The sequence below is a fragment of the Salarias fasciatus genome, chromosome 3 (genome assembly GCF_902148845.1).
Source record: "Salarias fasciatus chromosome 3, fSalaFa1.1, whole genome shotgun sequence".
Lineage (NCBI taxonomy): Eukaryota > Metazoa > Chordata > Actinopteri > Blenniiformes > Blenniidae > Salarias > Salarias fasciatus.
Window position 1 is genome coordinate 18,045,543 of NC_043747.1, and position 22,999 is coordinate 18,068,541.

A 22,999-nucleotide genomic window follows, 5' to 3' on the forward strand; every position below is an offset into this window, starting at 1 on the left:
CATTCCCCACTTCATTGCACATTTACAGCAAATTAAGACAAAAATAAAAAATGGAGCATCCCCAGGTCACACAAACATACAGCAGATCTCTCTGCGTCTAAAACAAATAAATGTGAAAACAGGAGGAAGTATTTACACGTTAACAGAATTCATTCATTCTCTTAAATCTATCTAAAGAACAGTGAAGCTTCAGCAGGAGCGATTTCCAGGACTGGTGCGTATTCATTGCCGGCTGAAATATCCTTTCATGTCAACAGTCGCACGCTGAGCTCCGGCTTCAGCGGTATCTGCCAGCGCTCCGGCAGCCCAGATTGTCTGTCGCCTCCATTCACGCCACTTCCTGCTTCCAGATCACACATTTCTATGATTGGTGTTAAATATTGTTAGTAGCAAATTTGGCCATGTTGATGTCTGAATATTAGAAGAGGATGAACGGGATCACATTTCTCTCTGGTAAATGACCGGCTGTGTTGTTTTTTTCCTCGTTGCCCCACCTGCCCCACCCTTCACTGGTTAAAAGCGCTTAGCAGAGGCAGGATTTGAAAACATGCGCCAGGCTTCAGCAGCTTTGACTGGAGGAAGAGGAGGGTACCAACAAGCAGCTGTCAATCATCCACTGAGCGGGCCCGGATGGGGGCGGGGCTTCCACGCAGGCCGCCATGAACAAATGATTGACAGGGAGCCGGTTGTTGCTGAGCTCGTGCCACTTCTGAGCACACCTCTGATAGAATCTGGAGAAAAGTTATGAAACTCAGTAACTTTCTGTCTGTGTTGTTCACAATGCAAACATGGCGACGCCCTGAGGTTTAAAACCCTTATTCTCTCTTTTACAGCAAAAAAATGAAATGGTTTTTATTGAATTATTATGATTTGTAAAGTTGGTATATGAACAAAAAAATCCTACAAAAATTAACTGAACTCTGTTCAGGTGTTATTAGAAGTTACAAATTTATTGGCATATGGAAGATTTAAACACTTACGTGATAGTTCTTTACAATAAACCCCATAAAAAGCTGAAAAATCGCTAAAAATTATTCATATTTTCAACATCATTTCTGTCCTGGAAAAAAAGAAATCTCTTTCTATGTTTGGTTTCCAACATTATTTTTTGTTATTTTTTTAGTGTAGCTATAGCATTTTTACATGCTATACACTACCGTTCAACAACAATAACTCTTGTACTTTGTATAAAATAACAAGATAGACTAATGACCTCCTGTTATTAAATATCTTTGGTTTGATGTATAAGTAAATATATTTATTTATGTAAATATTATTTGTTACTATTTAATATAATTTAAATGTATTTATTGAACATATGATACAGTAGTCAACTACATTATCTGTGTCATTTTAAAGAATTAATCATGACACTTTGAAAAAAGCATTTTATCTTATTTGCAATGACCTTGAGTCATTGTAATATATTCCATCTAATCCTAAATTACAAGAAAGTACCTTCTCGTATTGTTTTTTTAATGTTTAATCATCCAGATCGTCTTATCTCGCTTCAATTGTTCTTTTACAGGTCGAAAATAATTGTGTTGGTATAATTAAAGCACTTTAGCTGCAGCTCTTCCAAACTGCTTGCATTGTCAACACATTAAAACCTCGCTACTATACTAAATTACTTTAGTAATGTTGTTTCTTGTGCAGATTGGTGAACCTGGTTGTCATTGAGCCCGTTCACATGCGCACTGAAAATCAAATTTCTGGAGAATTCCGTTGTAATGCTGTAAAATTCATCAGCAGTTGTCCAATTAAGAAAAAGACAGATTTACACTTTCAACGTTGAAGTAAAAGTCATCATACATCATTTCTGAAGTACGAATCTGATTAGATCGTTCCAATCTTTTCGGAGGCATGTGAACAGGCTCAATGTGAGTACACCTGCTGTCGGGTTTAGTTTTCGCTAATTCCATTGAGGGATATTTCATGAATCCACCAGTTTCTGGGCTCCCCTGAAACTAATCAGTAATCCTGTCCCGGGCTCCTCGCTATGGCTGGTGGATGGAAAAAGTCTGTTACCCACCGGTTCCCTCTCCGGCGTCAAAAACCCCTCCACAGCTGTTTTCACCTGGACAGATACACATGCACAGGTGAGAGAGAGGTGGAGGGATGGATGGAGGGATGGAGAGGGAGAGAGAGAGAGAGAGAGAGAGAGAGAGAGAGAGAGAGAGAGAGAGACGGCAGCATACAAAGGCAGTCAGGGTCATTTGCATGCGCCGGTAAAGCATTAATCTTTCTTTTTCATCAAACAGACATCAGTTCCATTCAGTTCAGGCAAAAAGCACATTAAAATGCTCGCTTCGTTGTGAAAGTGCCTCCAAACAGGTTATCACCGCCGAGAAGAGCGGCGGGAGGGACGGAGGAGGGAGGCCCGCTCCCCGGCGTTCCCTCGCCGCGCTCCCCGTGAGCGACGATAACCTCGGTATTAAAAGCCAAATCATCCAGTCCTGCGGCGTCGGCAGCGCAGCAGGAGAGCGCACATTCACACCGGAGGGAAGCGCAGAGCTGCTGCTGCAGTCTTTGTGTCGTTTAGTCTCAGAGAGGAGAGCGGCGAAGAAGCTTTCGGGTTGGTTCACTGTCTGAAGACGCTGAATCTGTTTCATAGCTTAAGCTCATCCTCTTCTGATTTCACACAACTTTACACCATTATATGATATTTCTGTGAAGTAACATATTTTGCAAAGCAATTAAGTGAACAAAATCAGAGTTTTCGACTTAGAAATACTTCTAAATGGGATAAACTTACCACTGGATTTCTTTAAAGGAATACTCCGAAGATTTTGGCCCCACGCCCTTTCCCTATCATTGACAAAGTGAGATAAGTTCATAAATACCTTTTTTGTGTCTGTGTATCCAGTGGCTGGATCCCAGCTGTTAGCATCGTAGTTAGCTTAGCTCAATTGCTGGAGGTGAATAGGAGACAGAGCCGGACTGACAAAAGTGGACAAAATACTCCTTCCAGTGGTCCAGGGGATGGCGTATTAGCACATGAAGTAAATCTGAATGATTATAAAACATTTTAAAAGATGTGTTTTCTTTTCAATCCGTTAAAATAACGTTTTGATACACACAGATCTGCACAAGCATAGTGCTCCGCGGAAGGATATACCGGAGCACAGCAGTAGAAGCCATAGACTCAGCCGCTGTGTCGCCGATATATCCTTCCGCGGAGCACTATGCTTGTACAGATGTGTGTGTATCAAAACGTTATTTTAACGGATTGAAAAGAAAACACATCTTTTAAAACGTTTTAGAACCATTCGGATTTACTTCACGTGCTAATACGCCATTGCCTGGACCACTGGAAGGAGTATTTTGTCCACTTTCGTCGGTCCCACTCTGTTTCCTATTGACTTCCCGCAATTGAGCGAAGCTAACTACAATGCTAATAGCTGGGAACCAGCCACTGGACGCACAGACACAAAAAAGGTATTTATGAGCTTGTCTCACTTTGTCAATGATAGGGATAGGGCGTGGGTCCAAAATCTTCGGAGTATTCCTTTAAGTTTAAAACTTTCCACAGTCTCAGTTTATATTGATAATAAATGCATCTAATTATCACCATTATGGCTCAGTGAAACTGCTTTTTATGCCAATAAACCAATTAAAAGTGTTACTTAGTGAGCATTTGAATCTCCTCCTCCGAGACTAAAGAAGCACAGTAGTTGTTACTCAATCAGCAATTAAAACGCCATCATTGTGCGTCAATCAGTAAACTAACAGAGCAGTCGATGGATTATGGATTATTGGTTGCAGAAGAAGCACATTAATGGAGACCATTAATCATGTGGCTGAGAGTGCGCCGCTGCAGCTGAGGCATGAAGAGCAGGGGGGGGGAAATAAAAATAATGGAAAGTCTAACTGGAGCTGCGCCGTCTCGTCGGGTCTGGATCAACCAGGAAGTGTTTGTCCCTCGGAAACGGCTGACAGTGAGGTTGTTATGACGACTACGTGATGGGATGAGGAGGATGTGTGGTCAGGACTTCACCCTGTGGGAGTGATTAAAACCCACCTACTATGGACTTTTCACACACTCTCCACACACACATACACACTCTTTTTCCTTCTGCTGCTCTTCCCCGCTCGCCACTTACCTCTCTGTCCGGGTAAGCCAGGCTGCCCCGGCAGTCCGGGTATTCCGGGGTCTCCAGGCTCGCCGCGAAAGCCGGGCGTTCCACTGAAACCGGGCCCGGGGTCGCCGGGACCTCCGGGACGCCCCTTTGCCCCCGGGTAACCCGGGAATCCCTTCTCTCCGACGGTGCCGAAGCCAGCGTCGCCCTGGAGGGCAGGGCAAAGCGGAGGACGGGTTAAAAACCCGCTTCAGATTGAGTTTCATCTGAATCATTGGAGTCTGAGGTCTCACTGGGGGTCCGGGGGCTCCGGGGAAGCCGGGAAGTCCGTCTCTGCCGGGTTTTCCCGTTTCACCCGTAGGTCCTCTGGGTCCAGGACCTCCGATCTCTCCTTTCACCCCCAAACCAAGGTTGGGATAGAACGAAGTGCCTTTCTCTCCCTTGCGACCAGGGAAGCCTCTCTCACCAACACGACCCTACAGACAGACATCATGTGTCCTTGTAAAAGAAGCACAAAATGATAATGTACAGATTTTTTTGGGGGGTTAAAACACTGAGTTGTTCTCACAGAAGGGCCCGGAATTCCATTCAGACCAGGCGAGCCGCCGTCGCCGGGCTCGCCCTTTCGCCCTGGAAAGCCGGGGCCACCGCTCGTTCCGGGGGCTCCCGGTAAGCCGGGCAACCCGGAGGAGCCTCCTCCGAGACAGGCGCAGTCCCCAAGGTCACCTGCGGGGGAGGGGGGGGGTCTCCATTCAACAAAGATACCTCGGCGCACTAACCGCTAACACACCCCGACACGAGAACACATTTTTGTACAACGGAGTGCTTTATCGAAAAATGAAAATTAGGGTTCCCAACACACAACCCTGTGGAACTCCTCGGTTAGCTTTAGCTTCAGCTGAAGAGTTACTATTAACATGAATCTCTTAAATATGATTATAAGCTTTTTAGTGCTGAACTCTTAATATTTTCTGTATATGTGTGCGCGCATGTGTGTGTGTGTGTGTGTGTGTGTGTGTGTGTGTATGTGTGTGTGTATACCTCTAAATCCTTTGAAGCCTCTGTCACCCGGTGGTCCTCGCGGGCCGGGAGTGCCAGGAGGTCCGGGGTAGCTCGTTGGTGCTCCTGGCGAGGTGCCTTTAAATGAAAGAAAACAAAGCACACACACACACAGACACACACACACACACACACATGCACATAGGCAGCGTTAGATCTATTCAAGACACAACTAATGCACAAAATATCAGTAAAAATGTGAATCACCCTGTTCGAAACTGAATTGCACCGACTGACCAACAGTTCCAGTCTTATAATAATTAATTGAGTTTCTTACAGCATTTAAAGTCTAAATGTTACTAAGATTTGCTGGAACTGTTCAAACCAGCACAGTGCAAGTGCAGCTCTGCGTAACAGGGTGAGATCAGGGTTAGTTGCTCTGCTTGTTCAGATCTGACAGAGGGTTGGAGCCGCTGCTGCTGCAAGACGAGAGGCATTGAATTGTTTATATCGTACGAAAATATAAAACAGCACCTTATTCAGCATGGAACAAATTCAGTGATTTTACATCGACCGTGACCGGTCTCCTCGCCACCAGCAGCATGCATAGCAGTTTGACACCTACCCAGGTAAAAGAAACACACAAACACACTCATCTAACAGTCAAATGATTGTGTTTCATGTGTTTATGCGAAATGTAAAAAAAAGATAAAAGGAAACAAAAAAAAGCTGCAAATGCTGCTGTCAAGCATGAGAGGCTCTGTAAAATCAGTGAATAGTGTTCACAGCAGGCGACACCTTGTGGCCGAAAGATGAGAAAAGCAGCTTGGAGTAGAGAGCTCCTCATATCCAAGTCTGAAGCGCCGGGCAGCCTCCGCTCGGTACTTACCACCGCTCCCCCAGCGCGGAAAAAAACCAAAAAACCAAAAAAGCATGGTGGCAGGTAGATCCTGCCTGCTGAAAGGGGCAGTTGTTGTTTTTTTTTGGAAAGTCGCTTCGGCAGGGTAAGATATTGCCATGGCGACCACAGCAATATGGCCGCCTCGGGGGGCAGCTGTCAGACTGACCTTTGGGCCTGACAGTGAACTCAGGATAGATGACGCAGGGTCCTTGTTGGCCTTGGAGGACAGCAAAGTCAGTCAACCAGAATGTTTTAAAACTGTTACTCGTGCGAGCTGGAGGATCGGCTCGCTCTGATTCCACTGCAGCTCTGTGCGAGCCGGAGGACTCCGTCTCTAAAACTAATTCTCAAATTACCAGCTCCACCTGTGAGGGAAAGATGTTCACTGATGAACTCGGTATCTACTTACTAGTGGGACCGGGAGGTCCGACGGCGCCAGGAGGTCCAGGAAGTCCAGGGGAACCCGGGAGTCCTTCGGTGCCGTAGCCCGGTATGCCTTGATTGCCGATCTCTCCTTTGGGGCCCGGGGTCCCGGGGAAACCGGGGAGTCCGGGTCGTCCTGTGTGTGTGGAATTCAGAGAGAAGATTCAGGGTTTGCAATCAAAAATAGACTCAAATCTGTCAAAACACATGAGTTTGGATAGACCACCTGTACCAATACCCCCTATTCCAGGCGGTCCTGGAGGTCCCGGAAACCCTGGAGGTCCCTGGTCACCACGGGGACCAGGGTAGCCGCTCGACCCGGGGTCGCCTTGTAGCCCTGCAGAAGAGATGGTTCAGATGTTAACGCACTGAAACTGTATCTTTAAACGGTGTAACAGAAATATCTGAAAGCACGTGTGTCATCGTACGATTCTTTCACATTTGGCATGCTGAAAATGATTCTGTGTGTGTGTGTGTGTGTGTGTGTGTGTTACCTTGAACTGCTGTGCCCCCATCACTAATGTAAGCTGGAGGTCCTGGAAGTCCAGGTTCTCCCTGATCCCCCTGAGAAAAGAGGGAGGAGCAGAAGAAGACGGAGGAAAAACCAGGTTCAGGACTGTTGGTTAAAAACATTTGAACTTCTTTGCAATCAAACTTACAACTTCAATCAACAATCAACTTTCTGTCTTGGTGATCGGTAAATAAGATCCACACATCATATTTAACACATTATCACATGTTTACTTTATCGTAATTTAAATGAAAACCTGCTTTTTTTCTATACCTCTCACTTATTCTCAGCATAAATAATAATTCTAAGCAGACTGGTTCATGAGAAAATCTTGCAAAAAGTACTGAACATCTACCAATTTTTTTTTCCAGCATTTTATGAAAAACAAACAAAAAAAACCAGCAACAGTTTAACAGTGAGGATGCACTGCATAACATCTTGCACAAAGTGCACAGTTGCACTTTAAATGAGTATTCAGTGCTTGATGGACACAGTATGTAGTGGGTACAAAGACAAGCATCATATTTTCGTTCTCTGATTTGCAGTTTTTACCTTGGCTCCGATGTATCCGGGCTGGCCGGGGAAACCCGGGCTTCCTCTGAATCCCTGTGTTGGATCATCAAATCAGTTTCAGATCAATGCACAGAGATCAAGCTGCTCACAGCAGCACTGCATCGCAGGCAAAGAAGTTTACTGAGGAAATCTCAATGCAGTGTTCAGGCATGTTGCATGAATGCATGTCACAGTAAAACAAAATGTGCAAACTGCAAAAATAAAATTTTCAAATGTTGGATTTTAGTGTGTGGTTATGGTTTGAACTAATTGAGGAGTTAGTTTACAGCCTAATAGCTGCAGTTTCTTGGAACCCACCTGCTGTCCCGGTGCACCCGGGGGTCCGTTAAAGCCTGGTGGACCCTGTTCAATCACAGACAGCATCAGTCACAGAAGAGGACAAACAGGACAAATGAGAGAGGAATTAGAGAGTATTCCCTCACTCACCCTCGCTCCAGGATATCCAGGAATGCCCTTTTCTCCATACTCCCCTCGAAAACCAAACGGTCCCTGCAATGGGTTTATTATAGAAAAAAAAAAAAAGTGCTACGAAGTGAGAAAGTGTAAAGTAACGAACAAAATTTGAAAGAAAAAAAAAATGCAGGCTTACAGGTGGACCAGGATTTCCAGGATATCCTCGGACTCCTTTGAAACCAGGTTCGCCCTTTGAGAGAGACAGAGACAGACGGAGGTGAACTTCACATCGCAGCATCACAGAACAACCTCCAGAATACGATTGATCAGTTTCACAGTATTCTTCAGATATTTTTTTTTTACTTGACTTACCTTTGTAGCCCACATAAAACAGACATTTTTAATGCTAATTCATGTTTTCCAAGCCAACAGATGCACTGCTCTTTGGGATGTGATTGAAGATCCATAGAGCAACAAATAACATGGCTGTCAATCATTTCTCTAATTTCTCTTAATCACATTTGCACAAAAGTTACTACGAACCGTTTTTCAAGAACAAATGAGGTAAAAGTCTTAAAGTTCAACAGAAGCACTGAATAGACGAAACGATGTGCACCAAGGCAGAAATCTGATCCTCCATGGACCACGCCACACTGGGTTTTTGAGGGATTTCTGTCGGCATTAGGATTGACGTGTGGCGACAGGAAACATGAAAGGTCATCCCGTGACGTGTCGGCTACAGCTCGTGCTTTCCAACAAACCTGCGTTCCTTTGTCTCCTTTGGGAAAACCCACAAACTCCACGCCGCCATTGATCATTGGCTGGCCGGGGTCGCCGGGCAAGCCCACGTCTCCCTGGATGATGCCATAACCGAGGAAGGGACAACGGTTTACACTGATCACCGGCTTTCACAGCGGGCGGCGGAGGCAGATCGGGCGAGGGAGAGGGGGGGCGGGGGTCTAGGGGGGGGGATCGACGGACCGCTGGCAGGAGGACGGACTCCATGAGGACGAGCATGAAAACCAGCGAACTGGTTGTCATGAGCAGAGCGAGGACCGGAGAGGAGAGGAAGGAGGAGTTTCTTTCAGGAGAGCCAGAGGTCAGGCTTCGATCTCAATCCGCAGGTTCCAGTTTTGGCGCTTCGATTTAGGATTGATTAATTTATGGTGGGAACATGGTCGAGTGGTCAGACGATCCTCATGTGAAAAGTGCTGAAAACTATTGGATCATTATCATAAAGACTATCTTTAGAGACAAATTCTAAGATCTGGATTGTTGATATGTAACATAAAGCAACAGCAACTCTTCCTATAAGAGCAGGAAGAATATAAAGAAAAACTCATGTTAGAACCTGGAAAGTCTTCATAGTTTGTGTTTGCTTTGTTTTGACACATATTTGATGATATTAATGAGTCTCTTTTACATCAACAACAAATTGGTCATAAAAAATAAGCGTCTTGCTGAGTTTAATTTCAGCTTTATAACAATTTTCTGTTTTTACCTCCAAAATGTATAAGAATTAGTTTTTACTCATGACTTCACATTAGGAATAAGGTCTTTCCGTTTCATTTTAATACACAAATTGTGACCATGTTTCCTCAATAAATCCTATCCTATGAACTTGATGGTTTTAGTTGACATTTTCAGGCATTTAGCAGTTGTCTGTAAAACTATTTTTAGTCATCGCATTTGATGAATTTTAACTTTTTTCAATTTTAGCCATTTTGGGACCCCATTTTAGAAATTTCGATTTCTTTTAAACAATATTTTGTAGATGTGGTGGCTTTATTATTAAACCTCTTTCAACTCTTTAAGCTATTTTTCCTTTAAGTTTCTCTCATCACCTTTTCTCATGGTGTTCAGACAGTTTTAAATGATAATTCTATCTATTGAGCAATTTCTCTCTCACTTTTTCAGAAGTTTCATCCATTTTTATCCAGCTCAGCCCCTGCTTTACTTTTTTATTCTAGTTGATTTTATTTAAACAAGCAGACAGGACTCCTTTGGAAGTACTTAAAAGTGGAGTGTTTTAACTTCAGGTTGTTGGACTGAAAATGTGATCTGTGCTGTAAAAAGTGTGTGTTTGGAGTTTCCATTCCTGGAGCCTTTCACAGCACAGACCTGACTCCTCCTGCACCTCCTCAGAACACCTCCCCCTCCTCCTCCTCCTCCTCCTCTTCCTCCTCCAGCTCTTTTCATGGAGATTCGTCCTCCTCCCCTCCGTAGCTGCACGGCCTGCTGCAATCACCGCTCCTCTTCCTTTGTCAGCCTTGAAGTTTGAAACAGCCTGCACTGACCTTCGATAACACTGAGCCCCACCACGTGTGTGTGTTTTGTGCTGTGAAAAGCGTTTAAAACCTCGTCTCCTTCCCTTCCCTTGCTGTGTTACCTTAACTCCTTTGTAGATAGTGAGAGTTTGTTCGCCACTTAGCGACCCGTCGCCGGGAGTACCACTGGGTCCGGGAAGACCCACGTCGCCCTGGAGTCCGGAATACACACAACACATTGTTAGCCAATCAGAAGGGGGCGGAAGGCGTTGGAGGAGTCGGGAGACGAAAGAAAAAGAGATGGAGAGGAGAAGGAGAAAGGAAATAGTAGGTATCAAGACAAGAGACTGCAAAGCCAAAAGTATGTAGAGGTTTTAGATACATGGCCAGAACCACCAGCGCCACCATGGGGGGTCTCGGTATCAGTGCTCACCGGGTCGACGTTCAGATGCGCTCCCTCAACCAGAACTTGAACAGTTCATGACGCCGTTAGTTTGTTCACAAATATTGAGTTATATTCTTTTCTGACAAGTAGGTTTTTATAACAGACGTTTGAAATTTTTCAATGAAATTCTTCCCCAGAAAGTAAAATACTTCAGTAAAATATTTGAGATGATGGAGGACCGCTCATTTATGGATTCCTGCTGGATTATGCAAATCATCAGGTGTTTAAGTTCTGCTGGCTGGGTGATTTGTTTTTGCTTATTGCTCAAGAAAGTTTGTTTAAAGTTTCTTTTTAAATTAAAGTATTCATTGTGGGGAAAGAGAGGTGCTTTTCCTGATAAAGAGAGGTGAAGTAAGGAATAAATTAACAATTCTGATAAACCTGTCTGATTTACGACACCCTGTTTAGCTTCCAAACTTGTTTCTTCCAGTATTTCTAAACCATCATTTGTTGTAACACTCATCCTTCCGTATGTCCATTTAAACTGCTGTATTCCATTTAGGGTCAGTGGCCCCACATAAAAACTGCATCGCTTTCAGTGTTTTTGCAGTTTCTGTGTGAGTTTTTCCACTCAAACACTGAAGTTCTTACTCCTGAACTTTTCGATGTTACACTATTCACATTTGAAGCCTTTCGATCGTACTGGTTACCTTCAACCAGCAGTGTGCATATTAAGATTTTTCTCGGTCGTTAAAGTTAAAAGTTGCTGCGGTATCTGCATAAAGAACCTTTTCAATAAACACATCCGGTTAAAAACACTCTGTCCACATACTTTTGGCTCGCGAGCCAGCTAGCTAGCTAGCTAGCTAGCAAAGCCTTGTCGACGCAAGTTTTAAGATATTCTGTGATGCACACAGAAAAGAATTTGTCCTGTAAAAAAACAAAAAAACAAAAAAAAAACCACATTGAAACATGTCAGTATAGGTAAAGAAAAGATGGGAGAGGTAGAAAAACACAATAACAAAAAACTAGCTTAAAAATGATTTATAATTGATTACATGTAAATCAGGCCTGCCTGGGCAATATTGAAGGATTTTTTTGTGATTCAGCCCTACAAACAGTTAAAGCAGCTGTTCCCACGTTCAGTTCAAGACCCGGATCTGTCTGATTTCATCGCGCGACGGCCGCGTCGAGCAAACCACGCATGCAGGGTGTGAGGAGAAATGGCTGTTTGTTAGTAACTTTGTGTGCGACTGTGCGAATGAGATGGATGGGTTGGGTGGGTGACAGGTTGGGAGTTTGAGGAGCAGGCTAAAGTGAAACCAAAAAAAACCCCAGAGTCCACCACCAGAAGCCCCGATCGACACAGGAAGTAGGAGCGAGTGATTCCAGCACCCGGGTACAGTCCACAGATCGTCCTCCAGAGTGACAGCTCAGAAACTTTCACCCAAAGATGGCGGTTTCCTCCACCCGAGTTTACAAATTCACTATCTTGCACCAGAGAAATGTCAAATGAAGTGCGTTTTAATCTGGGAAAAGTACGTGAAGTCTCTGAATTGTCACTCGACAGCAAAGAAAATAAATGTGTGAAGCCACCGGACGACTCGCAAAACATCGTCCTAAGAAGTGCAAGGAAAACAATGAGAAGACGGAAACTTCTCGTTACACTTCTGGACGAGTTCGTGTTCGTCTCAGCGGGCAGCACGGAACATTCGAGAGAACAAACCAGACTGAATCAAACAGAGGATCATATGATCTCTTTATACAGGAAACAGATGCAACAATCAGCTGGGTGGATGTGTGGATGAGTGGATGGGATGAGGAGGAGGAGGAGGAGGAGGAGGAGGAGGAGGGACGGATGCAGAGACGGGTGGGGTTAAAAGGTGAAGGTGGACGGATGAAGTGCAGATTGTGGCGCCACCACCAAAATGTGAACATGCTTGATGAAAGATGCAGACAAACACAATCAAACGCAGTGAATTCACACACTGAGGACCAGACTAGAACATCATAACTATCCTCATTTACACTGATAGTATGTGGAGTCCAGTTTACCAGGAAAACTCAAAACATGGATCGAAATAATGGCTCTCGTTTCACTTCATTACAACTTCTACCTTCAGCAGGATGATTTTTTTTTTCTTTCTTAGTGGTTATTTATCAGGGAAGTTTGCAGATTCTGTGGCCACCATTGGTTCTCTCTCTTGAATGCTGAGTAGTATTCCTTTCTTTCTTTCTTTCTTCTTTTCTGCAGGCAGAATGCCTTGGAGTGGAACACACTAAGGTTTTCTTTTGCTCCTCTGACTGTTTTTGTAGGTTAAACCTTGACACTAACAGTTTCTAACGCTAATTTGTTTCATTTTCCAATGTTATTCATTGAGGTATTTGCAATATTTTGTTCCCTCAGTCGGTTCTCATGCCTCAGGTTTATGGAACTCTTTAATTCAGTTTGATCACGTATGAGAAACATTGCTTGTGGAGCGACCGCTTCAGGTTTTCTTCCTCTAAATGGAGCAAAGCAGTAAACTTTGCCCTCAAAATCCTTTCATCAAGGTTTTCTTTTTCTATTTTGTGGCCATTAATCCAGGACTTTTCCATATATATGGCATCGTTTTGAAGTGTTGCACATAAATATCTTATGAGAAACTTTTTAAATCTTTGTATAAAATAATGAACACATCCTAAAATTTTGATGTCCTACATTGGATTTGTTTGTTTTGTGTTATGGATTCAAGTATTTTCCATTTAGTTAATTTACAGAATTTATTTGAGGCTAAAAATCTGCTATGGAGAGCTAAACTTTACTTACTGTCCTCTTTTCTGACGATAACAAGTTAATTTATTAATCGGAAATGTGAAAAAAAAAAAAGATGAACACATCCAAATAGTGTTTGCAATAAAGATTTAAGGAGATTGTGGGACTCCCAACTTCAGCAGTCCAATAAATGTGAGTGTTTTATTATTTAAAGCCTGTGTGAGCTCTGAACAAATCATACCTTGTCTCCTCGTTCTCCCTGATATCCGTCACTGCGGCTTCCCTGAAAACGAGACGCGTTAACGCGAGGCTTTTCTACACTAGAAGACGAACGATCGAGAGGGATTAGCAATGAATTCGATTCAAAAGTCATTCAATCATTTGACTCACCATTGGCCCCGGGAGTCCAGGAGCACCGGGTTGACCCTGCAAATAAAGAACAATCACACACGGTTTCATAGATGTAATGAATTTTTCATTGATGAATAAAATATAATAAAAAAGTTACATCAATGCTTTAACAAAAAAAGATGTTTCAATGTAAAATATGCAGACCTAATCTTAGTCTAAATAATAAAAATGATACATTTTAACTTGTTTCTGTTCTTTTATGAATATGTCTCTTTTCTGTCAGGTATATATCAATTTATAGCTTTTTTAAAACCAACCGTATTGTATTTTCAATGAATTTGCCCTCATAGCAGAAAATAGAAGTTCAAGATTATTCCTTCACGTCTTAATCATCAACTTAATATTTGACTGTAATTATATGTGAGAAGAAACCACATCTTGTAGAATTGTAAGTGTGTGATGAGCATTGTGAAAATAAAGGGGGGTAAAAACAGAAGAAGTGTTTTCCATACGGGGTATCCGTCAGGCCCTCTGGGACCAATACCACCAGGCGGACCATCAGGACCTCTGATGCCCTGCAGACACAAAACAATTTATTTATTCAGATTTAATCTCAATGCATTGGAATTTTCGAGGATCTCATGCTCAGTTGTGATATTTTGTTTTTTAATAATAATGTACTTACAGGTGCTCCGTTCACTCCTGGTAATCCCGGATAAGTCTGAATAAAAAAATGTATGAAAAAAAAAAAAAAAGAAAGAAAGAAAGTTTTTTTTCTCCTGAGTTTTTGTGCTGCAGCACCACCTAGTGGCCAAGTATGATTTTACAGGCAGACACACAAATGGAGAAAACCTGTCTCCAGATTGGACTTTAAAAAAAAAAAAATAGAGAGAAACAAACAAGTTTGTATTTTCTAAAACATAAAACACATTATTTCAAATCCAAAGACAGCAGATTGACAAATGAAAACTTTCCTGAAGAGAAAAACAAGACAGATGATTGTCCCAACAATAAGGGAAACGTGATTCCTCTCACCCCGATGCTGTTGCCGTCAGAGACGTAGCGAGGTTCTCCTTTCTGACCCTTCGGCCCGCTCGGCCCCTGTTGGAGGAAAGAACATCATCAGTGTCTCTTTTAAAGTCATCTTTATTCTCCGCACCGCCGGTTTGTGTCCTCACGGCAAATCCAGGGGATCCGGGCGGGCCGATGCCGTAGCCGGAGTCTCCGGGTTCCCCTCTGGTCCCGTTACAGCCGTCCACTCCCACTGGTCCTCTGGAGCCGGGCTGACCGGGGTGACCCTGCAGAACCGGGCGAGGAGGGGGACAAAGGAGCACAAAGAAACATATTTAACCTGAAATATAATAAATATTTCTCTGGCATTCTATCTTCAGTTGCTTCTTCACATATTCTAAACATTTTTCTGCATGGTAAGTGAGATTAAATGCTATTTTACGATTATTCTGCTGAGATTATAGGTGAATAAAGGGATGAAACTGATGTACCTTTGAATTTAAATGAATTTAAACTGAATTGGCTTTTAAGAAATAGAAAAAGCTCATGTTTTACTAACTTAACATCTGAATCAGACTTCTCATGTCATCAAACATGAAAGAAAAAGTTAATTTTTTGTGAGAATTCTTCATATTTGAGTTTATTGTGGAGTATTGAATTTAAAAGATCAATTTTCTTAAACAATTTTACATCCATTTACCTAGATTTCTATTAATCTATGGCTCTAATTTTCTTGTTTAAAGTTGTTCTGTGCAGAAAATACAGTTATTTAAACATCAAAAGAGCGTCAGGAAGAAAAGTCTTATTCATACATTTATAGATACAGGTGGCTGGAAGTGAAAGAAGGAAAAACAAATAAACATGTTTCACGAGATATTTGTGTTTGTGGTTGACTTACATCTACTCCCTCAGCTCCTGGAAATCCTGGCACTCCCATCGGTCCCTGGATCGATCAATCAATCAATCAATCAATCAATCAATCAATCAATATTCAGATAAACATAAAAATTTGAGTAAAACTACTAAAAAAAACCTGATTATAAGGAATATTATAATAAAACATCTATAATTAGTGTGTTCACTTATTGTGTAAATGGTGACACCTAGTGGTGAGAAGGTGTCACTATCCAGTCATAAGTGATACTTGACAGTGGGGGTGTCAAACATAAGGTCTGTGGGCCACAAATCGGGTCTTATGTGGTACAACCCACCAGGAAAACACATTTTTTAAAAGTAGTGAACAAAACACTAGACTGAGAGCTGAGATGACGGCAATAGCCTCTTAAAGCCAGTTTCTACCCTGTAAAAACATGCAGAACGCAGTGTTTTGGACATTTCACTGGATTTTTCACCAGAAGGTTTAATTAAACTTGGCTCGATGTTGCCAGTTTTGGTTGTGACTGTTTGGTTTTTGTCACCCCTGATTGAGACTAGCTTAATCACCGAACGGAAATCAGACTGATCATTTCCGTAAAAGTGGACCCACTTTGTCTCCTTTGGGGCCGGACGGGCCCTTCACTCCCGGGTGGCCCCCCTCTCCTTTGGGGCCCGCATGTCCCGGAGCCCCACGGGGGCCTTCGGCTCCGAGCGGACCGGCCTCTCCCAGAAGCCCCGGACGACCCTGACACACACAGGAAGAAGACACTCAGAGTTAGACAATTTCTCCAATTTTTCACTCATCCTCATAAAGAACGAAATTAAAACGTTAATAATCTTCAGCGAACGTCTGATTACACCATGTCTTCCTTTCTGTATCACTCTTTCTGAGATTACTCACCGTCACCTTTCTGATGACAGGCTTTTTCACATGAGAAAACAAACCGCAGAGTAGAGACATTTTCTCTTAGTGTGTGTGTTTTTTAGGGGATTTGATAAGTGTGTTTACATGCGATGTGAGCAAGTCGAGACAGCTGTGGCTTGCTTTGTGTTTTCTACCAGAGGGACGCGAGTCTGCCCCAAAATCCCGAATATCAGAGGGATGCGAGGCGCTTTATGTGGACGTGTAGCGACACGTTGGCTTTCCAGAGACGCACTGCAACAGTGGATCAGTCTTTAGCTAAGAAATCATAAAGAAATCACATTATTTGAGGTCAAATCTGTATAAAAAATGTGTAAAAAGAAGAATTTTTAGGCATATTTAAGACAAAATTACCCTTAAAATTACTTTGAGAAGCTGCAGTGCTTCATATTGACCGCAAGGTGGCAGCATGGTAAGAAAGAAATACTGATTAACAAGTACTTAGAGGTTTAAGAAATCATGCACGCAGGCATGTTCACAAACAGACAGAAAGCGACGGGTGAAGACAGATGCTCCGGTCACAGGAAAGTCAGAGGATTTGATTTTAGAGCCTCAAATAGCTGAAAATGCAGCTTAACTTGGGATGTTATTAACAGCACTCTTGGTAGTCGGTGGCTAATTACCCATAAAACATGAGAGGATTATATAATAATAAAGGTGTCATGCTGGAAATTTAACTGGGAGCGTAAAGCAGCGCTGCAGATGTGCAGTTTACACATATCTGAGATATTTAAAGAAACATTTACGGAGTGGACATGTGAATACCTGCGTGTTCAGAGTGAACGAGCTGCTCCTCCTTCAGTAAACAGGAGTTTGAATCAAAAGCAACAGACACTTCTTTACATTGTTAGAGGCTGTTGAGTTTTTTTTTCAAGCTGCTTGTATTCACACATCCTTCAGTTGCTGCACTGCACACCTTTAATTACACACAGAGCAAACACACTGCTAGAATTTCCAGCCGCCTCAACGGGGATTTTCCTCCTTTACACGCGCTCCGATCCAGGTCTCAGTGCTCCGCTTTGCACACATCAATTGGACTTAGAAACGACATCTGAAAGGTCAAACCGGGTGTTGCATGTAAACAATGTGCGGGATTTGTTTTAGCTTGCAGGGCGAACCAGGTAAGAGGAGTTTAGCTTGGCTTTAGGTACAGTACATGATTAATGCTGTCTGAACATCGTGTTTTCTGCAGTGTGGGAAACCACACCTGTTTAAAGGGAATCCAAATAGTAGCAGGACTGCATTGTGGGTAATTTACTTGAAAATCCTTTAAAGAGACAATCAGGAGAGACTGACCCTTCAAAATAAGCAAATCTTGAGTGATTCATTCCAGTCGGATTGGCCCTGGATCAGCCCTCACACCCTGCTGTGTGCAGCCCCGGGCCCTGGGGGGGGGCAGGCAGGCCGGGCGGGGTAATGACAGGGCTGTGCCAGGTGAGTTCAGCCTGCCGGAGCTGTCTGGCCCTCACGTCACACTCACACCTGGTTTCACCCGCCAAAAATATGCAGGGGTCCCACAGGTACTTTCTCTCACGCTCCGCTTCGTTCCTCCTCACGTGCTTTATTTCCACCTCTCGGTTTCCCCATTTCCTCCGTTCCCACCGTGACTCTTGCTTCCTCCTCCGATCTGACATCTTTACATCTGCAGCTCCAGCTCCCCCGTGAATATCTGCACAGTCTTCCAGGAACTGACTTTGTTCGTGCAGAAAGCTACAGAAGAAGACATACTCCTGCAGGTCACGGGGTCAGGAAGGCCCCAGCGTCTTTCTAGAGTCTGTTTTTCAGGTCGGGGGGTCACTTTCAAAGAGTGGCTGCCTGTTTGCTGTTACACAAAAGGTGAAAAGAAGGTTTGGTCTCACTGTTTAGGACTCAAACTATCCTCACTCTAAATAGATTCTGATCAAAAGAAAACATCTCCAAGCTTAGCTGATAAATACTGGAATAGCCTTTAACGATCGTCTTTGATGAGAGGAAGTGAGCTGAGTGTCTGAAACAATCTGTTTATTCCCTAACATGGTAAGGAATAAAAAAAGGATAACAGAGGAGATGGAAGAGGCGAGTGGAGATGAAAGAGTTGATGAAAGAGAACAAATAGAGAAACTGGCAGAACCAATAAAGATCAAATAAAGGGCGTCCAGGCAGTTTCATTTGTTTGGCTGTTTGGTTGGAGCTGCTCTGGAAATGAACACTAGGTGGGGATCTTTCACTCTGCTTTCAGCCTCCTACTGTCTGGAGAGTGTTTACCCACACCTCAAACTTCATGAAGTTTTAAATATTGATCCAAACCTCTAGAAAAACCATCAAAAATTGAGCTAAATCTAAAAAATAAATAACCGCTTAATCTTGTTGGGTTAAGATAAGCGGCATAATCCATGAAATGCTGACAGGACGATATATTTTTGTCTTGAATCAGATGCAAGAACACCTGTTTTGCTTAGATATGTAGCTTCTATAGCAGTCTCACATCTTCTGCTCCACTTTTGTCAGACTGTTGATGCTGTTCCTGTGGACACCTTAGCTGAACTCGGTGGTCTGAGTTCAGTTTGCGACTCTGCCCGCGTGGCCACCGACTGAACCGCCGCGGAGGCCGCCGCCAGTTGGCAGCGCGGCGTGTTTTCACGGCGGCCCCCGGGGTCTCCGCGCCGCTCCTGCGGGCCTTCCGTCCTCATCACCTTCCAGCAGACTGGTCAGTTTGTAGGCCCAAATCCCCTCCACCACAAAGGGCACAATGGGGTCTATTCTGGGCCGCTAAGCTCTCTGGACTTTCGGCTCCCGTCGGGCCGACCTCACTTCCTGATAGCGGAGAGTGCTTGGACAGACAGATTCGGGCCGCTATGCGCGTGAAACCCGCCCTGTGTGTGTCTGTGTGTGTATGTGTATGTGTGTGTGTGTGTTGCTTGTGAATGCACGGCGAGCACACACCCCCCGGGCCCTCTCGGGGGGTTTATCGGGACGCTTTGTTCGGCGCGCCGGGTTGTGCTAGGTGGAAGATTTGAGTTGTCACACTGCATCGCTCACTGGGGGAAGATGATGCGGAGGCGCGGTGCGGCCAGGGCCGGGTCTCCGGGTGCAAGTTTGGTAACCTAATTCCAGTTTGAATCGGCAGAAGCTCGGATGTGGAGGAAGCGCCACCGTTTCTCAAAAACGTGGACGCTGATGGCGTTCACACAGAGGAAAGAAGGAGGGAGGGCCTCCCTGTTTAGGTTGTGTTGAGTTTTTCAATCCTTCCTATCCCTTCGAGCAATCAAACCTGGAACCCAAACACTTTCATTTATCTCTGACATGATTGTCCTGCTCAGATTGAGTGCCACAGTAACGGGACAGTTTCATTATCTCACTATAGGGGTGTTTCATATTTTCCTGCTGCATAGAAACACCAGCGATTTTGTCTAACCTGGTTAAATTCCTTCCAACAGAGATTAGATTGTAGCGTTTACATGAACAAAAGCAGTGACTATAATGACTATCATTCATACTGTCAATTGGATCAGTCCCACAATGCACGGCAGTCTGATGGCAACCATCTTTGACCAATGGTGCTGCATCCAGCTTCTTTTGGAAGCTACTGAAGGTGGTCAATTTTTCTAACTGAGCTGCTTCTTATGAAACTAAACGTTCAGTCTGATCAGGGAAAACCGATCACATGTTCAAGAGCAGCGTCGTCTCCTTCACTGACTGCTTTGTGCTGCTTTCGTCAGTCGTTTGGATCAGTCATGTGCACACAGGCCCAACACTGATAAGCGATCTGATGTGTTGTTTACATGAAGCCTGATCAGATCATAAAGAAGGTGGCATCAACTTCTCCAATCTGAATCCAATCTTAATCAGATTCAAGTGTTTACATGAGTCTCAGACTTCCTCCTGTTGAACTTTTAAGGCGATTTTTAAAGTTTTCAACAAATATAGCTTCCTTTTTCCCATCATTTCATTATATTATATTTAGTTATTGGCTCTACTTAGGTGACTTGTGTAAGTATATTTCTGAAACCTTGCATAAAGTTTCCTTTAAATTGGAAACACTGACAAACTGCAGACAGTGAGTAAACTCATCTAAATATCTTCAGTTCTTCTAAACTCAACCTGGGTGGCTGCTGTGTGTTGGAGACACACTGGGGTAAACATGTTTGTACAGCATCAAGTGGATGGAGCTCATTACTGTGACAGAAAAAAGACGGTTGATGTGATTCAAGTTGAGGGTCATCTTCGACAGGCTCAACACATTCGCCGATGATACTCTGATCTTCTTAGATAAACTCTTCAGTCATACACCTGTTAGTGGAGGTTCTCAGTCATTACTAAAAGACAATAAATTTGGTTTCTGATTATATACCAAATTAAATACAAAGGACTTAGCAAATAAAACTATCTGTACATGAATTAAAGCAAGTATTTCATGATCCACATTAGCTTTTAGTGAGAACAACATGTTCGTAATAGATAATAGTAAAATATGCACAATTAAAACACTGAACCTTAAAGGTGCATTAAGGAGTTTTTCAACTTTAAAAATACTTATTTTCCACCATAAATATGTTACAGATATTCAATGATGTGTACAATTTGCCCTGACATATTCATTGCAAGTATCTCTATCAGCGCTAAATTGTCACTTGAAAGTTGCAGTGCCGGTCCGGCACCAGAATTTTTTTGGGGAGAATTTGAGATGATGTAACGTAATGCCCGCTCCCGCTGGCCTGATTTCCTTAGGTTTCGTTTTGTCCGCCATTACTCCGCCAGATAGATCTTCCAGAAAGTAAGAAAAGACCGGCTTCTAGCACTGCCACAACTCCACCAGGTAAAAGAAACCTACATTTTACTCGAGTGCTACTTAAAGAGCGAGGAAGGAGTTCTTGTCTTCCGTGCACGTACATAGACGCAAGCCACAGGCTCGAGTGCTTCACGAAGCTGCAGTTACGCCCAAGGCCTGCAGGGGACGTTGTTTCGCATAAAACGTGCAAACTCCTTAATGCACCTTTAGGTTTCTTCAAAAAATACCAGATGTCTGAATTTACAAAAATTTGCAAAACTCCTAAAAAGTGTCAGATTTTGACATTTTAATTGGTCTGAGACGTTTGAGCGCCGAATGAAATCCCCCCTCGCTTTTGCTTGTTTGGTTTACAACATACAGTAGTATATTGTGTATTGTATATATTGTATGATGCTCCTGTATTTGGAGCAATATAATATTTCTTAACAGGGTAACATTTGTCTTTGTTGCATCAGTTATCTGAAAAATCAAGGAGTCGAAGAGTCTATTCAGCTGGTTAGTTTTTACACCAGATGCCCTTTTAAAAATGGATGTTTCATCACTGGGAGGCTACTGAAAATTGTATCTTTGACATAAACGTGTATCAAATCCAGCTAAACATGCATTAATCATATTTGTCTGTTTCTGGTTACATTTGCCTCCCATCAGTACGCATTAGTAATGAATTACAAATGGTGAAATCCCTCCCAGTGAATCAAACTGCCTCAGAATAACAAACTTTCCTTTCCTGCTCACACACAGCGAGTTTGGGAGGAATTCCCACCGCTGCTCTCCGTCCAGCTCTGACTCATCTGTTTGTTGGCCGCCATTAAACAAACAACCTGGTCCCGTCTTTTCATCCAGGTGCTTCCCGCTGCAATAAAAGCCCGCGTTAGTCGCCGGCGGGCCGATCCGTCCAGCGGCCATGACGACATGAAGCAGTGTTGTTTTCTCAGCTGTCGGACTGAAGGAAACTCCAAGTTCAAATGGAATTTAAAAAAACTTCAACGATATTGTGACGTTTGGTTGAAAATATTAAAATATCGCTTTTAAGAGATCGGCCTGAGAAATGGGATATCATAAGTACATGGGAAATGGGAAATCAGTCACTACGATCATGTATGATATTTATACCACTATAAATATATGAAAAAATGAGAAATTTTGTGTCCAGTTTTCAATTTAAGCTTAAAAAATGTGTTTAAATTCCAGCTCTCTGGTTTCCACCCTCAGCTTCAGATATCATCTGTGTTTTCAGGTTCAGGCTAAGTGTGTTTTGGGGAGAAACTGTCAAGGTGGAGTCTCGGCATCAGTTAAAGAAGAAGAATGAGTGAGTTCAGAGATAAAGGGTGGTGAGAGAGGAGCCGTATGTATTATGGGGCAACAGGAGCAATGGGGGTGGGAAGAGAGGGAAACCTGTGGATGGGGTTGAGGGACTAAATGACTGTGTTTTCTGAGAGATTTCTTGCTAAGAACCAAAGAACGGGCAAATAAATAATTCATATTGACTGAGAAGATATGTATCTCTATGTGCATTTTTGGGAAAACCTCCTTTAATGCTGGTGATTCTCTTGTTGGTTGAAATTAACCCATCAGGAAGAAGATTAGCTTCTCTTTTACTTCATAAAATAGGAAATAATAATAAAAATTCAACATTTACAGTTTTCGATCTGTTCAGATGTGAGGTTTTTATTGTTTGTTTGAACATTTATCTCATGCGCAGCCTGAAATTGAGCATAAATAAACATTTTCTGTCATTTTGAACCAACTACTCATCTTTATCTGACTCCTTCTGCATGTTTATGT

The 22,999-nt window shown here is 43.1% G+C and overlaps 1 protein-coding gene across 2 annotated transcripts in view; it reads right to left on the reverse strand.

Moving 5' to 3' along the window:
* The window catches only part of col4a6 (collagen, type IV, alpha 6), a 103,299-nt gene that overhangs the window by 11,806 nt on the left and 68,494 nt on the right, over window positions 1-22,999 (reverse strand). Inside the window, exons 5-25 of one of the 2 annotated variants that reach the window (XM_030083695.1) lie at window positions 16,135-16,269; window positions 15,547-15,591; window positions 14,816-14,935; window positions 14,673-14,738; window positions 14,323-14,358; window positions 14,150-14,212; window positions 13,677-13,712; window positions 13,528-13,569; window positions 10,269-10,358; window positions 8,076-8,129; window positions 7,913-7,975; window positions 7,784-7,828; window positions 7,466-7,519; window positions 6,897-6,966; window positions 6,629-6,739; window positions 6,389-6,538; window positions 6,146-6,196; window positions 5,121-5,204; window positions 4,648-4,805; window positions 4,373-4,555; window positions 4,104-4,287 (exon numbers count right to left, since the gene is read on the reverse strand). In XM_030083695.1, the coding sequence (XP_029939555.1) occupies window positions 4,104-4,287; window positions 4,373-4,555; window positions 4,648-4,805; window positions 5,121-5,204; window positions 6,146-6,196; window positions 6,389-6,538; window positions 6,629-6,739; window positions 6,897-6,966; window positions 7,466-7,519; window positions 7,784-7,828; window positions 7,913-7,975; window positions 8,076-8,129; window positions 10,269-10,358; window positions 13,528-13,569; window positions 13,677-13,712; window positions 14,150-14,212; window positions 14,323-14,358; window positions 14,673-14,738; window positions 14,816-14,935; window positions 15,547-15,591; window positions 16,135-16,269 (1,840 nt within the window). Of the gene's footprint in view, window positions 1-4,103; window positions 4,288-4,372; window positions 4,556-4,647; window positions 4,806-5,120; window positions 5,217-6,145; window positions 6,197-6,388; window positions 6,539-6,628; window positions 6,740-6,896; window positions 6,967-7,465; window positions 7,520-7,783; window positions 7,829-7,912; window positions 7,976-8,075; window positions 8,130-10,268; window positions 10,359-13,527; window positions 13,570-13,676; window positions 13,713-14,149; window positions 14,213-14,322; window positions 14,359-14,672; window positions 14,739-14,815; window positions 14,936-15,546; window positions 15,592-16,134; window positions 16,270-22,999 lie in introns of both variants that reach the window. The other variant, XM_030083701.1, reaches the window with a different exon arrangement.